The sequence below is a fragment of the Cydia strobilella genome, chromosome 26 (genome assembly GCF_947568885.1).
Source record: "Cydia strobilella chromosome 26, ilCydStro3.1, whole genome shotgun sequence".
Classification (NCBI taxonomy): domain Eukaryota; kingdom Metazoa; phylum Arthropoda; class Insecta; order Lepidoptera; family Tortricidae; genus Cydia; species Cydia strobilella.
Window position 1 is genome coordinate 5,168,891 of NC_086066.1, and position 18,446 is coordinate 5,187,336.

The 18,446-nt window shown below is 36.9% G+C and overlaps 1 protein-coding gene across 1 annotated transcript in view; it reads left to right on the forward strand.

Annotated features, from left to right (window-relative positions):
- Positions 1 to 18,446, forward strand: part of LOC134753273 (uncharacterized) — a 30,584-nt gene that overhangs the window by 10,900 nt on the left and 1,238 nt on the right. The window contains exons 6-9 of the mRNA XM_063689116.1: positions 10,071 to 10,099; positions 11,229 to 11,351; positions 16,908 to 17,133; positions 18,001 to 18,124. Coding sequence (XP_063545186.1) covers positions 10,071 to 10,099; positions 11,229 to 11,351; positions 16,908 to 17,133; positions 18,001 to 18,124 — 502 coding nt within the window. The remainder of the gene's footprint in view (positions 1 to 10,070; positions 10,100 to 11,228; positions 11,352 to 16,907; positions 17,134 to 18,000; positions 18,125 to 18,446) is intronic.

Below are 18,446 nucleotides of genomic sequence, written 5' to 3' on the forward strand. Positions count from 1 at the left end.
CTCCATACTGTGGAAGCATACTCTAGGTGAGATCTTACGTAAGCATTATATAAAAGAATAATTGTTTTAGGATCTTTAAAATCTTTACTCTGCCTAAATATAAACCCGAGCATACTGTAGGCCTTCCGAACAATTTTATCAACATGGGCGGTCAGCCGCAACTCATGGTCAATATTTACGCCAAGATCTTTTATTTCCGTCACCTTTTTAAGGCGGTTGTCATTTATGGAGTAGTCATAAACTATGGGGTTACGTTTACGGGAAAATGTGATAGAACAACATTTTTCAATGTTAAGGCCTAGTTTATTGTTTTGACAGTAGTTATTCAATCTGTCGAGATCATATTGTAGATTGAGACAATCGTTATGTGACGTGATAACACTGAATATCTTTATGTCATCTGCGTACAATAAGACTTCCGAATGCTGAAAACAATCAATGACATCATTAATAAAAACGTTAAATAACAACGGACCAAGATGGGAGCCTTGAGGGACCCCTGACGACACAGGCACAAAGCTAGAAGTGTGACCTTTAACCGCCACCGCTTGGGTTCTGTTACGAAGATAAGATGTGAGCCATCTCAAAAGGTTGCCGTGAATACCAAATGATTCTAATTTGCTTATAAGTATGGAATGAGGGATTCTATCAAACGCTTTAGAAAAATCGGTGTAAATGGCGTCCACCTGAGAACCTTTATCCATAGCGACCAGAGAATAATCAAGTAATTCGCAAAGGTTGGATTCAGTGGATCTTCTGTTAATAAATCCATGTTGTTGAGGAATAAGCATTGGTCTAATTACACGATATAGCGTATCATATATAATTTTTTCAAAAAGCTTAGGTATTACGGATAGTTTTGAAATACCACGATAATTTTTTATATTCCGTTTATCACCGCTTTTAAAGATAGGAACAACAATCGATTTTTTCCAGGCCTCAGGCATCACACCGGTCTCCAAAGAAAGGTTGAACAAAAAGCTAATTGGTGCTGCTAACGTTGTACGACATCTATGAAGAAAAACTGGATGGATTCCATCAGGTCCACTTCCTTTGGAAACCTGTAATGATTTTAAATAAGTTTCAACTATGGTTGATGTAATCTTAACATGGCTTAAAATATTATTGGATGGATTGTTATTAGTAGTGTTAATAGATAAATCAATATCTTTTACAAAGACTGACTGGAAAAATTTATTAAATAATTCTGAAATATGTTGACCACTAGAGCCTATATCATTATCTAAGAAGAGAGAGTCTGGTATGCCGCTATTATTAGTTTTTGATTTTATAAAGGACCAAAATGATTTTGAATTAAAGCGAATATTTTTTTCGGTTCTAGAAATGTACAGAGTATAACAAAAATCTTCTAACTTTTTTATTGTAGTTCGTAACTTTGAGAAGGCAATGTAGTCTGACTCTCTTTTATAAATTTTCCATTTTTTATGCATTTTAGTTTTTTTATTTATCAGTTTAATTAGCTTACACGAATACCAAATAGGATATTTTCTTTCGTTTGAATTAATAGTTTTGGTTGGTATAAGTGTATCTATTATTTCATTTAAAATTGTGTAAAAATTATCAACAGCTTTTTCAACGTTATCCGATGAAAGATAGTGGTCCCAGTCTACCTTCTGTAGTTCAGCATTAACCAAGTCGAAGTCTGCTGCAAAAAAACGACGGACGGTGCGAGGAGCTGGTTTCAGTGAGTGGTCGATCAACTTTAAATCAATATTTACACAAAATACCGGGTGATGACCATCTATTGGCACTAAAGGTTCCACAGATGATAACTTGCAAAAATTATTTGATATGACTAAATCTAATTGTCTATTATTTTTATTTGGGATATTATTAAATTGATGCCATCCAGTAAAACTAATAAATGCCGACAGCTGTAATGTCAAAGAATTACAACTGGGATTCACCATTATCAAACTGTTTTCACCGTTATCCGCAGGTATCCAGACAGCATCCGTAATATTAAAATCGCCCAAAACCACAAATACGTCATCCGGGGAATCAGTGTATATGTCGGACACATGTTCAAAAAACGAGAGTTGAGATTCCGCCTGAAACTTGTTTTGGGGAAAATAACATGCAAATAGTCTCAATTTTTTAGCAATAGGACCCTGAGATAAAATAATGTCTATCCAGGTAATATCGGCATCTGGTAAATCTAATAAAGAGCGAAAGTCTCTTTGTTCTACATTGAGTTGACGGCGCACGGCAACAAGCGTGCCACCGCCGCGCGTCACCCCGCACCTGTCGTAATCGCGGTCCGTGCGGTAAACGTTATAGCGAGAGTCGAATAGTTCCCCATCAAAAATACCGGGTAGGAGCCAAGTTTCCGTGATGCAAATAAGGTCATAGTTGAATCGCAGTACGTTACGTAAGAATCCCGTTGTTTTTGATCGCAATCCACGAGCGTTTTGATAATATATAGAGATATCTATTTTTTTATGAATATATAAAGACCAATAATATATTTATGTGTAACCTTATGAGACTCGTAAGCGTAAAAACTTGTAGCGGCAATTTTTATGAGTAAATAGGGTTTGAAAACAAACATTATAGCATTAATTCTCGAATGGAATAAATTTCTTATCGATATATGAAGAGCGTGATGTAGTAAATAATTATTAATATTATTATATTTATTATAGTATACTTTGTTTCTGCAATTTTTCAAATTATTTCCGTTAATTAGAGCGATGTTGACAATCAATACTTTTATAGAATATCCTAAGTATAAACCTAAAACTAGCAATACTAAAAATATAGCACTTATACAATTTTGTTTAAAGAATCTTCAGACGTAATATAGATAATTGGCGAGTTCTCGTTGCGGCGAACCATGACAGTGCAGTTACGAACCCAGCAGAATTTATATTCTTTCGCAGCGGCCCGTTGCTTCGCTTCTTTGAGAAGGAATTTGTTGTAGCTGGACAGGTGATCGTTTATATAAATTTTATTCGGGCTAGCACCGTAACCCAGGTCAGCGGCTTTTAATTATGCCAAAAGGTACTCGTGTGAACCTATAAATTATTAGATTTTCCTTTGTGGCTGGTTTAGATATGTCCTTAATCCACAGGAATCGAGTAACATCCCTATCTTTGTCATGCAGTCCCACCTGTAAAAATGCCTTTTCGACATCTGCTGTCATTCCAATCTTGTGACATCTAAATTTGATTAAAAGTCCTGTTAGATCTTCTAACATTATTGGACCTCTATATAGACATTCATTTAAGCTTTTATTGTCTTTTACTTTTGCAGAAGCATCGTATACGATCCTAAGAGCTTTCCCGGGTGCCGAAATTCCATGATGGGCCAGAAAATGTACTGGATGATCCACTTCAACATTGTTAGGGACAATTTCTATCACACCTTTATCTACCTGATCCTTTAGTGTTTGTTCGTAAACCACTAATGTTTCCTTATCCATTCTATTCAATAGACTTACCAAACGACCGTAAGCTAAACCGAAGTTTGAAGGTAAGTCTGGAGGATATTCATTCCATGGCCAACTTACTACATACCTATTATCTTCGACCACTGTCGTTTCATTAAATGTTTTTATAGCTTCTTCATCCCTATTAGAATTTGGCGAATCTGTTATTCCAATAGATTCCAATTCCCATAAATTCTTAACACTACCCATATCTAAAGGTGGATCGGGCTTATTCAGTTTATTTCCATAGGAAGTTTGGAAATATGTGAGAACCGTCAGCTCATCATTCTTTCCTTCATTCGGTTTGCCAGAGAGGATCCATCCGAATACAGAGTCCACAAGATACAAGTTTTCTTCGAGTTCTATTTTCTCAGTACGCATAAGTGAATAATAGTAATCATTCCCAATTAAAATGTCTACCCGTTCGGACAAAGAATTGTCATCGGCCAAGACGATATTTTGATCATATCTGTTAACATGTTTTAATAATTCTTTTCTTGGATAAGAAACGCCTTGTGTAATCACCGGTACAACATTTGCAAAGAGTATTTTTAATTTGTCATCCTTTGTTTTTAAACATATCCTAACTAGGTCGCTTTTTATTTCTTTCGGTTTGTCTGATCCAAAGGTAAACACGAAGAGATGATCCTCTTCTTCCACAGCCAATTCTAATTCCTTGGCAACTTTCTTTGTTACATAGCTTCTTTGTGATCCACAGTCTAATAGTAGACGACATTTTTTAATAACTCTGTTTCTTCCGACAGCATCAATGACTGCTGTTTGTAAAACAGTTGAACCTTCTCCATGTACATGTAATGTGTTAACTGGTTTAATGTTAGTATGTGATGAGAACATCTTGGGGCATAATGCTCTATTATGTTTTCCTCTTGTTTTACAGTGAACACAGATGAGATTTCCTTTTCGACAATTAGCTTGTTTATGTCCTTTCCATAAACAACAGAAACAGTGACCCTTTAATCGTTTCTTTCTGTCTTCAACAGTTTTATATTCAGTACACTGGTCATTATAATGACTACTTTGACAAAAGATACATTGTAACTTTCTTTTCTTTAGATCTGATTGGGTTTCATCGTCTTCTTTCTTAGTCTCATAGGGTCTCTTCTTTGGGGTAAACGTTCCTGTACTTCCAGTAAATGCTACCGTACTAGATTGGTTCTTATTAAATTTCTTAAAGTTCTTATTGTGTTGAAATTTGAGTTTATTGAAAGTCCTTTTCTTTTTCATATCTCTGACATGTAAAACTTCTGTGGTATATTTATTTTCTTCTGTTTTATCCTTTTCTTTATAACCCTTTGCTTCTTCCCTTGCTGATATGACTACCTTAAGCTGACTTCTCAAGTCTTGAATGGATTCTGTAGCTCCTTTTAATTTAACTTCATACACAATGTCTTCTGGAAATTTCTCCATTATTGAAAATCTTAAATGATTATGGTTGATATCTTCTCCGAAGGATTGCAGCACTCTGAGATGTCTTTCAATCTCATCTAGAGTCTTACGGCAGTCTTCGAATTTAAGCGCTGGCTTAATTTTGTTAAGTGTTGCATAGTGAGCGTCTACTATTTGCTCCTGTTTACCATATCTTTCCTTAAGAATGTCGACAGCAATTTGATAACTATTATTGGTTGTTTCCAAACCGTCAATCATAACTTTGGGCTCCCCTTCCAAGGAAGCTTTCAAATATAATAATTTGTCCACATTACATAAGTCACGACGACCTATGGTCGATTGAAATTGGTCCCAAAATGGGAACCAGCTCAATACGTCTCCTTTGAAAATTTGTAAATTGAGTTCGGGCAATTTGCTTCGCTTTGCTGGAATATTTATTTCACCGCCTTTATTCTCTTTATTAAATTGTGCAATGCGTGCATTGATTTCTGCTAAGATCTCCTCTCCCTCTAACTGGGACGTGGTCAAATTGGATATTTCATCGGCATTAGGATCTTGTGATATGTTAAAATACTGATATAAGTCAGAGCTAAATCTATTAATAATGGATTGTAACTTTGAAGCAACAACATTACTTTCTTCTAATTCGACACTGGTCCATGGACGTTGCTCACACAGAGCTTGGGCATTTTTTGTCAACCTTTTAACATTGTTGGCAAATTTGGTTAATCTTATAAGTAAAATCTCTTCCATTTTAGAGACTATTCTGAAAATTTTACCAATACATGTTGTTATTACTTAACAAGAATTGTGAGTATTTAAATAAGGGTACTCATAAAACAGTTTCATGGTTAACGTTAACAACATTCATAAATGAACCATTATATTTTAATTTTGATCATAATTGTAAGTAATTTTGATGAGGTATTATCATGAGTTCATTGTTCATAGTAAGTCATGACAAAATTTACTCTAGGTATAGGAATTAGTAAGCGTTTGTTATCAATAGCATAAAGTTTAAAATTTAACTAGCCTTTCAATGCTATTTCATGATACTCATACCTGCAACATAACTGTGCTATGTAAGTATAGCAGTATTTAAACGTTAAAGAAAGAAAATGAACTTTACAACATCACTCTTCTATCAAATGTATGTAAGTATTGTAAGTACTTATTTAAGCATTATTTACTTCTCTCTTTTTTTTATAAATGCATACTCATCACTATTAAGTCATTTACATTAGTCGTCACATACCTGGAATTATGTAAAGATGAAATTCCTCGTTTTCAAAGTCAGCCTTCTTGTTGCTAAGAAATACAACGACCAATCTTGCTGATTCCCAAGAAACAACAAAGAAATTCCCTAATGTACAATTTCATTCACAATTGCATGATATTGGTTAATGATTTCAATGTTAAACCCATACCGGCACAATACTTATGTAAACCATCGACTACAAGTCCAGTTTGTCGTATAAGTTCCTTTTAGGATTATGAATAAATAAACTCCTTGTTTCAACGTTAGAAGAATACATAAAGAGTGCAAATGGGTATAATACAACCCACCCACTAGGCTAGCAACTTGGAAACTCTTATAAAGCGCAAATAAACATCCGCCATTATTCCAACAATAATCTTTGTGAATTTTACTCACATGTACAATTGAATATATTTCACAATCTCTTACCAGAACCGCTATTCACTTATTTCTGGATACTCTTGCCTTCCACCATAATTTTCCTTAAGAATTAATTAAATCCGTTTACTAATAAAGAAGCTTGCTTATATTTTAATTTTCCGTTCCTTGAACTTGACGACATGACGACTTACGACAATAGATATATAATTACGATGGATGGATGGAGCTAAAGCTCGCTGTGAGCGTCGTCTCACTCTTTCCTTGAACGTCTTACTCTCACCGAAATGCTAGTATGAGATGTCAGATTTCTTATAGCCGTAACAAATAATCGACCGCCATCGAACCAATCGATCAAATGAACGAGTCCATTCTCTATGTAAAGGTTGTACGCACGACACAATTTCAACAAAATCGTATGCGATTTATTGTGAATGTCGTAAGTCCTCTCCAGACTACGCTCCCGAGTGTGGAGGAGACTTTAGACCATTACGTTTGTTCCGTGTCTTTTGCAATTGTTTTGAACATGATCATTAGCTTTTAAACGATTACCATGTAGTATAAAATATTAAGTTATATATTTATTCATCACATGAACACATTCGAGAACATTTTATAACAGATAGGAGTGACCAAGACTTCATTTGATCACCAACACTTCCTTACCTATTTCCGTTCACCATTTCGCTTCCTTTTAATTTAATTAACTTTATTTAGTCATAAGTAACACTTAAAATCATAACAGAGAAATTTTATTTTAGTTATATTGTTTTTTATGAAGTTGATTTTCAAATACAAGTACTATATATCATTAAAAGATCACAACTGTATCGATCTGACACCTGTGATTCCACTTACCGCCAACAGATGGTGCCACCATCCTATTAAATCATGAAAAATTTCTATAATATTTATTTTTATTATTTGCACAGACAAGAGTTAATAATAGTTAACAGCTTATATAAAAACAGCCGTATGAATCACGTCTCCCTGACTCCGAACCTGACACCTTTGTTCAAACACGGTTTTAAGTAAATTATGGTATTTAGTATGATCAAACTATATTTTTGAGTTTAATTTTACAACCAGCAATCCTGACAACACCTTCCCCAAAGTGCTGCCAAGATCCCTGCATCCTCACACCAATTTGTGCCCATCGCTGGGGAAAGTACGATAGCCACAAAATGTATATCTTGCCTAGATTCATCTGATGTAACTCAACTATCTTAACATCACTAATAAGGAATCTATTTACTTCTATTATTATGCCGATATGTGTCAGTTCAGTAGCAAAAGGACATGACTCATACCTGATAATTTTACTTCCACGGCTGCAATCTCCATGTGCGCTCCTCTTTGTACTTTGTGATGACCATATTAGTAGAACAGCTGGGCCTGTATTGTAAAAGGTACACATTGACTCCTCAATAGTCACTAAGTACATCACGATTTTATATTTATAGATGTCTCAGAATTTATTATTATACCAAAGCACATGTATTAACAGTTTATGTATGTACATGACTCAATCAGGCACCTTAGTAGTGCGTGACCCATTCATGTATTTGATTATTGTAATATACACAGTAACTTGTTTGTTACAATGTCCCATTTATTGTGCTGGACTCCACACATCGTCTGTTCATAGCTCGTCAGCCATGAGGAGTAGCGCTAGCTCCTAACAGAAACTATTATCATTAACCTCTCCTCAGAGCAGGTTACCACCATTGAATTAACTTTCTTATAGTCGGCGGACTTCTATGCCCCTTACCCGACAAAACCTCGCAAGGCATCTCTGATCTAACGCTGTCAAGACCGACCGAATCTTTATGTCTTCGACCCCGACAGCGCTAGCAACAGCATCTCTGGTCGAGCGTTCTTATGGCCGGCATGCTTTTCCTCCGACCGTAACAGCGCCCGACCCAGAGGAAATCAGTAAAATATTGACTTGAGTCTGTCCACAACCAGACTCCTTTATTTGATATAAGCAAGATTATCATGACAGCCTTCCCGCAGACAAGGCGTCTTATGCTAGTACATGGCTTTATCATTCGATTTTATTGAAACTATAATGTACTTGTATATCAACGTCAAATCTTTCATAGGGAATCATATTTGTTTTATTTCCCTTGTGACTTATATTATTATCTTTTTTACTAATTATACTTAGCTCTCAATTTGCAGTGTAGCGTCTTGTACTTTACTATATATTTATTGACACACTCAAAGAAATACTATTTCATAACAGCAAGTAGTTGTACACCAGTCGCAACAGGAAAAAGCGTCCTTTATCATAGATAATATAACAGAAGGAAGTCTTACCATAGACAGTGTGAAACGGAAGGAAGGTTTTTTATAGTAGGTGATTCGCGATATGTCGCGACAAGAATTGCTGTTTATTATAAGACGCGTTACAATAACAAAACAAATTAATAATAAAATTTTATAGGAATGTAAATAGGTATAGTGTTGTAGCACTATACCTATTTACATAAAAAAATCCTATATTTTTTTAAAGTTCCTACTTAAACCAACTTGTCTGTATTATATTGGTTAAAAAGGAGTAGTTATATTACTAATCATCAGTCATGATCATTATCTTTAATTTCTATTTAAATATCTATTTTTATGAAATAAAACTATGAAAACGGATTCCCCGTGAACGGGTGAACGGGGGAACGGGTGACCCGTTGACCACGAACGCTGTAAAGAGTTCGAAACGTCGGGATGTATTATAAATTCAATATACGCGATATAATCCGTTTTCATAGTTTTATTTCATGAGTAACTATCGCGGTAACCGAAGACAATATTATCTATTTTTAGTTCATGTACGTATAATAACTTGATGGATGTCAAAGGATATTTATGAAGATCTTAGAAGTTTTGTTATGAAAAAAAATACCTGACTACCCGCCAATCATACCTCTATGATTGGTGCAAAACATGGTAATAACTTTTTAAAGATAAAATTCAACATCCTATTTTCAAATTACTCAAAATGAGAAATAATTTACAGCAAACATAATTGCTTACCAAACTCGTATACCTACATTTAAGATTCATTTCAAAGTAGAGTAGAATGCGGTTCGGTTTAGCATCTAACTGTTAATAAAGTTATTTAATGTAAAATGTATACTAGCGTTTAATTTAATTTGATATCATTTGAAGTAGCCGAAATTTCATCAAATCGGTTCAGTAGTTGTAAATTAAGTCTCGCCTAGTGCATGTCACTTGCTGGTCACACTACAATTTCCGAGACACAGTCAAGACACCGCCCAGTTTAGTGTCCCTATTGGCTTACTAGCTGTGGCTAGTATAGGAAACAAAAAAAAAGATTGATTGAAATTGATTTGGAATTTAATCAAAACTGACTATTTAATTCAACGAAATCAGCTCTGAATTAATTCAAAGCCAAAGTCCTGATGCGCAGGAAAAAGGAAATAGGTAATCAAATTCAAAAGTCATTCATGACTCATAATTGCTTTATGAGCGAACTTAGAGTCGCACTTGGCCGATTTTCGGTTTTCGGGTGGCTGTGACCACAACCTTTTTTGAGGGCTGGATCCGCGCCTGACCCAGCGTTCGTCCCTACTGACCTTGAGGTAAATATTTTGTTAAGTTATGGCTAAAAACAGTTGCTCCTATCAAATAAATTAAGTACCTATTACCAAAGACAATTAAGAAGACACACACGAGAAGTAAAATACATTTGCACCCGTGTGTAACACAAAACTTTTCACCTCACTATAGCGAGGAAAGTGCAACATCCCCAGCGTTAGATCATCTTCATCACTGAAATCACTCATTTTTTTACGATATTATAACAAAAAACTGGAAATTCTGTATTTTTACGTGAGAAGTTTTTAAGTAAAAATTTTGTTTACAATGTTGACATTTCTGACGTATGAAATCTCAATGATGCGTTTTGAAATTGCATCGACTCAATTTGTGCGTTCAGAATTATATTTAACATCATTATTAAAAAACAAACGTTTCTTATGGAACTTTAAGGTTTATGACATAAAATCATTAAATAAAGCTAAATTTGGTATTTTTTATTAGATTCTCAAACCATTTGTTTAATGATAATTAATATCAAACGAATCATTATTATGAGCGTTTTACGTTTTGTTATCTGTCAAGCTACTTAAACACGCTCCATCCAAGGTCAAATTACTTTCCCCACTAGTGGATAAAATGCGTTTTTCCCCGCTTGTTTTAAAGGATAAAAGACAACTTTTCGAGCTAGTGAGGGGAAAAGACTATTATTTTCGTAGTCTACATCTAGCGTCAAGTAGCGGAACTATCAGTACTGCTACTCGACACTAGATGTCACATGTGTCGCGAGTTCGCGACTGACGAAAAGTGTATTGCTCAACAATTTACAACTAATATTATAAGCAGGAGTTGAAAATAGAGTTCCGGTTAATCCGGTTATAAATATTTGTGACATTTTCAACTAAAAGGTACTACATTGTCGCTTGTCAAAAAGGTTGATTTTCAATTGAAGCTATATGGAAATAGCGCCTTATTGACAACCGACAATAAGTACCCTTTTGATTGAAAATGGCACATTTGTTCAAAAACGTTGAGCTTGAATAAAAATGACCCACTTATTTATATGTTTAGTTCCATATATTTATCTATAAATGGCTCGTAAATTGGATTGAAACATGTCGAGCTATTCGACTTAATAATACGTGAGTGACCCGTTTAAAATCATTTTAATAGGTGGAGCTCCACCTTACGACCAGAGTCTCCATCCCGAGAACGACTAAATTCAAGCGCCACAAGGTCCAAGACGATGAGAGGATACGGAAGTTTACTGCGCATGTGTATGAACAGGCTTTGAAGGTCAGTAAACCGCTTATAGCCAAGGGCCTGACACTCTTTGATAGAAAAAGATAGTCTTATTGCGATTCCTATAAGAGGAAAGAGAAAATAGTGCCATGCTTTGTCTTTATCACCGACCGGGCATTTTTTCATGGTCGGTTTATGGCATCATAGCAAGGAGGCGATGGTGAAATACCGAAATTTATAAAAGTGAAAGAGAAAAAGGATTATGCTGCTATACATGAAACTGTCAATACGTGGATATGTCTTTCTCTTTATTCTTTATTCAAACAAACACAAGTATAAGTTTACAGCGACCTACGCCAAGACACTTATACTGTTAATACATAGTCAGTATCATAAACATGTATACATTTTTCGAACTACGAGTATCTCTAGGAACTTAAATTAAACATACATACTACAAAGTTACATAGGTAGAGTTTAAAAAAATCCTGACACTACTTTGTAAGGACGGCCACTTGTCTGCGAATATGTCTGCGTTTTGGATTGAAGCTAAGAACTTATTTAGTAATTCTATTGCTCGGTACGTGGGTGCGTTTGAACCGTGATAGGTGCGGACATTTGGATATGCGAAAAGGTTTCTGGCTCTACGTGCGCTACGCCCTACTGCAGCTATGTAGTTGTCTGGGGTAAAAATACGCATACGCTCCAGAACAGATGGGTTGTCAATTTGATTTCTTAGAAGTAGACAGTAGTGTAAGGCAAGCGTTTGCTTACGCCTTAGCTCGAGAGACTCCAACCCTACCATTCCCAGTACAAAGGATGACGGAAATAAGTACGGGTAGTATCCATAATACCTTTTGTAAAGATGTCTAGTAAATTTACGTTGGACGCGCTCGACCATGATGTTATACTTTGCTTCCCGAGGGTCCCATGCGATGGAACTGTACTCAAGCTTGCTACGGACATAGGCATTATATAGAATTATTGCAATTTTTGGGTCACGAAACTCTGAAGTCGTTCTTATAATGAACCCTAAAATTTTGTAGGCACTTTTGCAGATATTTATAATGTGAGAGTGCATGTTTAGCTTAGTGTCGAGTGTTAACCCTAGATCTTTTATTTCTGTTACTCGGTCAAGGGGAATGTTTGTAAGAGTATATGTCTGGAGGATAGGATCTAGAGACCGGCTAAAACTTATTACTTTGCACTTAGATTCATTTAGGTACAAGCGGTTTGTTTTACTCCAGCTGTCGACCTCGTTGATTGTTTGCTGTAGTACCGTACAGTCGGATGCATTTACGACCGGTTGAATTATTTTAAGATCATCCGCAAAGAATAGTGATTCCACACCTGATATATTACTTGGTAGATCATTAACCATTATTAAGAAAAGAGTAGGCCCCAGAGTGCTACCTTGACTAACCCCGGAACGTGTGTAATACCTTTCAGATTGGTAACAGTTTAATTGGACATATTGTTTGCGGTTCCTGAGGTAGTCAGAGAAGAAAATAAGAAGTTGAGGGGTGAAACCTAAAGCTGATAGTTTGCATAGGAGAGTATCATTGTCAACTAAGTCGAAGGCTTTCTTAAAGTCAAAATAAACAACATCAACTTGTCGTGCAGTATCCATTTCGCGTAAAACGCTATCGAAGAAGCAGATGTGGTTGGTGGTAGTTGATCGGGAAGCGCGAAATCCATGTTGACAATCTACTAATTTACGATTTATCTGATTGAGTAAACAGTGGTTTAGAATGGTCTCAAACACTTTACCAAACACGGACAATACAGCAATGGGCCTGAAGTTTGTGATATCAGAAGACTTGCTTATCTTAGGAATTGGGGTCACTCTTGAGACCTTCCATTGGGATGGGTATACGCCCAGCTTAAGCGATAGGTTGTATATGTGAAGTAGCGAGTGTTCTAACACATATACACAGTCCTTGACTAAAAACGGGGGTATACCATCAGGCCCAGCTGACGACTTAGGTTTGAGTTTCCGAATAGCGGCTCTAATTTCTGAAATACTGATCGTTGGGATAGCAATTATAGATTCATTGTTATTACCAGCCTCCCGTTCCGCCTTTTTGGGATCTAGTTGTGGAGCTTCAGGTTGGAATACTGAGCTGAAGAAGGACGCAAAAGCATCGACTGCTTCTTGATCAACGACTGTTTTACCTTTATATATGTATTCAGATATTTGATTTCTATTCTGTTGTTTACTTTTGACGTATTTCCAAAATTCTTGAGGGTTTTTACTTATATTACATTCAATATCGTGAAGATATTTTTTATAATATTTGTTTATTAGCTCCTTTACTTGAGACCTGTAATATTTAAACATTTCGAGGTTAAATTGTAGGCCTAATGATTTAAATTTCTTTAAGTGATAGTATTTTAGTTCGATATATTTTTTCATTTCAGGAGTGTACCACGATGGATATGTATATACTTTAGTTTTGGGTAGACGTTTGGGCACAGTAACATTGAAAACGCCGTAGAGTTTTTTGTAAAAAACGTCCACTGCAGAATCAATGTTGTCTGTATTAAGAACATCAGACCAGTCAATAGACTCTAGCTCTGTATACAAGACAGGGAAATCAGCTTTAAAAAAATTCCATCCGGTCGGAGCATCACTATGTTCAACACTACGCGGTAAAGGTAGGGCCCGCCTTGCCTGTCCTCTTGGCAGGGTGACAGTCACTCCTAAAGGTGGATGATATGGATCTATAGGTATCAACGGCTCTACATCACTACCCACGCACACATCACTGAGACTAGTTAAAACTAAATCCAAAATGCCACCATATTCGTTACAAATTTTGTTTAATTGCCTAAGTTTGCAAAATTCAGTGAAACAATTAAATTGGTCAACTACAGTTTTTGTGCAGGAGGAGAGGTTGAAGTCACCAATAATTATGGATTTTATAGCAGAAAAAGTGCAAATTGCATTTTCGATACAAGTCAGTACTGCAAGAAATTGATTACTATTATAATTTGGCGGTATGTATGCCACACATATAAGTATTTTATTATTTTTAATATGAAGTGTAACAAATAATAGTTCCATGTCTGATGACCAGCCATTAATTTGCGTTACTAACTGAGGTTTGTATTTATCTTTCGCTGCTAGAAGTACTCCTCCCCACCCCGCGTCACCTGCCCTATCCTTACGGAACACGGTGTAGCCTGGTGGGAAGAGCTCAGCATCTTGTATCGAGCTCGTTAGAAATGTTTCCGTGAGCGCAAAAATGTCACAGGCACTTGCGAGGGCATTTCTATAAAAGAGCGAGGTTCGGCTACATAGTCCCCTAACATTTTGGTATATTAATTGTATTCTTGTAAAGCGGTTATTGCTATGTATTGTTTTGGTCTGCGTAATTTTGTCGAAAGGGCTGATTCCAAGGTTTTACACATACGTCTTTTGGCCAGTTATCAGGGATCATAATTCTATCAACCATACTCGATGGCACAGTGAGCTTAAATGAAGCATATTGACCGCGGGATTTAAGACACTCAACTTTGAATGTGTCACAATCATAACCTGTGATAACTTTTAAGTGATCTTTAACTACATCTTCAGGGGTTCCCAACTTTACATAATATAGGTGAATTTGTCTCATCCATTCAGACGCTTGGAGTTGAGAAATGCCCCGTGTGATTCCCTTTAGTGACTTTCTATGGTCGTTAATTTCTGACAGGCCATTTTGGGTTGGATTTGTTTTGCTAGATGTTGATGGCGGTACCTTAAGCGGTGCGGCAGGAGTGGTAGACACTTGTTTGTCTTTATTTTTGTTAGGTTTGGAATTGTTGGTTGTTCTTGCCTTAGGACTGGAGCGAATAATAATGGGCTGGACTGGTAGTAGGACAGGAGAAGCTGGCGTGGTGGTGGTGGTCATAGCGGCGGCAGCAGCGGCGTACGATGGATAAGTATTGGTAGTGGCGGTGGTGGTAGCAGAAGCTGCTACGGGAGCAGCGGGGGTGAAGGTGAAGGCAGGGACAGGTTTAGCGACGGGACCGGTAGCTGCAATGGGACCATTGTGCTCACTTATTCCTGTAACATTATTATGCAGTAAGGCAGTAATCTTATTAATAAGTGTCGGGATTAATTCTTCTGACACCCTCTTGCAAATTTTATCGACTAGGCGTTCACTGAATGATTCTTCAATCTCCTGGCGTACAATTGATCGAATACTTTCAAAGTAGAGAATATCGTCGCGGAAAGTCTCATTGCAATACTGCACACTAGTATTTAGTACATTTGGGGACCGCTCTCGTCGTGTTGTTATGTTTCCAGAACTATCTGCTACGTCGATAGGAACAGAAGGAGCGTTGGAAGTACTGGGTTTGGGTAAAGGAGTAATCGACTTCTTTGTTTTATTTACGATATTCGTCTTTACAGAAGTTTGGTTACATTGACGGCATTTCCAGTTACTTTTATTTTGTATGGTCATAAGAGTAAACCGTTTAAAACTTACGCCCATTTCTTCAAAACAATTTAGGCAGTACCTGGAGTGGCAGGAACAACAATCCAAAAATTTTTTGAGGGTCACTGTGCTACATTTACTACACGATTTAGGCATTGTCGAATGGTATTTCTGTAAATTTAAAAATATTTATCAAAAAATACGTATATAATCAATCAAAATAATGAAAATTATTTTATTGACGTTGACGTTTATGACGTTCACTTCTTCTTTTTTTTTTTTTTTTTTTTTCTTCTTGTTATGGCTTTCTTACCGCTGGTCGTTCGGTTTCATGTCTATAACTACTTGTATATACTATGTCTGTGCTTATAGCGCTTAACCCTTAAATGCATGATTTTTTGTATAACTTTTTAATAAATTGAAATAGATGTGTCATGCTGTATAAAAGTAATAAATGTGATTTTGGATAGCTGCATATTGAGCCACGGACCATCAAATATACGATGCATATATACATCATTATGCATTTAAGGGTTAAGCCTAGTTCGGAATACGGGACTACGTTTGTACTCGTAATTTAGTCTCACTAAATCACTCGACTAAATTACTAAACGTAGTCTGAACTAGGCTTTATGGCTTGTCGCTTATAGGTAGCGATTAGATTGACTAATTATTTGCACCTGACAACCAAAGAACACTAAAAAGGTAAATCGCAAAGTATTTTTTTTTTTAATAGTTATCTACTATCTTCAACAAGGCCTATAGTTTCTCCTCTGGGTTGGAAGGTCAGATGGCAGTCGCTTTCGTAAAAACTAGTTCCTACGCCCATTTTCGGGATTAGTTGCCAAGCTGACCCCACAGGCTCCCGTGAGCCGTGGCAAAAAACCGGGATAACGCGTGGAAGATGATGATAGTTATAAGATAGAAAATTTATTTCAGAAAATAGGCGAAAACTGTACATTCCCCCTTATCTCCGAAACCTAATATATATAGGTAGGTATAACACCTATATCTTTAAAATATTTTTGTTTGCAAAAACTAGATCATTCCCACCCATAGGTACATTAAAGGAGAACCTATTAGAATGGTCAAGCGTGAGTCGATCATACAAAAAGGTGTGAATAATGAACAATTGGGACGTGAGTCCTCGCACTTGGTCGATTTGATTGACCATATTTGACTGCAGGTATTCGAATCAATGAAAAAGAAAACGGACCCTTACACGGCCACGAAGATCGACGCGTTGGCCGAGACTTACAAGCAGAAATTCACGGATTTCGTGGAAAAGACCAGAAATGTAGACATTAAAACTAGACAGGGAACTCAGAACGTTATCCTGCATACTATAGACACGTCTAACTTGATTATGGAGAGGATTGTCAATTTTCTGAAGACTGATATGCTTGGCGAAGGTACGTAGAGATAATGACACAGAATAATTAATAGTACTAGGTCATAGTACAATCTGCCCGCGCAGCATGGTTTCCCCTATCACTAAGTCCGTCACTTTCGCACTCACATACTTGTTAGAACGTGACAGGCATGGTGATAAGCGTACCGTGCTAAGACTCCAGGGCACAGTATGTTATCTTCAGACAACGCACCGCGCGCGACTTGTATGAGTGCGCCATAAGTATCTATGCGTCGTCGCACGCACACTCATACAAAATCTCGACCCGTTTCTCAGTGCGCCAGTCGAGATTATGTATGAGTGTGCGTGCGGCGACGCATACTTACTTATGGCCTCCTGGTGCACTATCTCTCAATCGTTCATCACCAAGTTGATAGCCCAGAGGTGTTAGAGAGGATAGGGTTGTTAGTGCCTAGGAGGGTACCGCGGGATGTAGACGGGGCGGTCGCACCGCGTCGCCGGCCGTGTGTGTTGCTGCGGCCGGCCGCTCGCACGTGTTACGCGAGGCACGCACCTACCACGCGTGCTTTATCATTGCTCCATTTAATGCTCACTCAGTATGTAGACGCTGACATGTTCGCCGATCGTTTAGCACATTTGTGCAGAACTGCTAGGCAATTTTTGAATTTTTATAATTTTAATTGACTGTCATGACATTTTATTTTGTACGTTGTATATTTTATTGACATTGTTTAATATTATACCCGATTTTTTTTTGTTTCCTATAGCGTGTAAGTAAATTTGAAATTACAATTTGTTTTGACATTTTTATGCGCATGTTTTTATAAGTATTTATGTTGAGGTTAGTTTTAATTAGTTTCCATGTTCCTACTCATATCTGTACATGATAATGATAATATATTGACAGGTACAACTGCGTTGAGGCAAGGCGGCGCGTCACGGCTCCAAAAAGAAGTGGACACGGTGAAATTGCTTGAGCATGAGCATGCTTGCAAAATGTTTGGGATCTGCCGTAGTGCTAATGGATTCAGGTACCATTACTGATGTGCCGTCAAACTTCTATAGGCGCTCCAGACTACGCGGCTTCGCGCCGCGATTCGCGCACGAGTGTGGAGGGGGCTTATGAAATTATGACGTTTAGAATAACACTTGCACAATCTGTGTTATCAAAATCGGTGCACAGTTATCCTTGTCTGTCTCTAAATGAAAAAATTGAGTAACATCATATTTTTGTATGGGGATCGAAATTTTCCATTTCCGTAATGGCAAAATAAAAGGTTCCTGTGAAATTTCTGAGAACTTACAACTTTTTGGAAACTTTCGCAACTTGCACATCTGTAAGGACTGTAACCA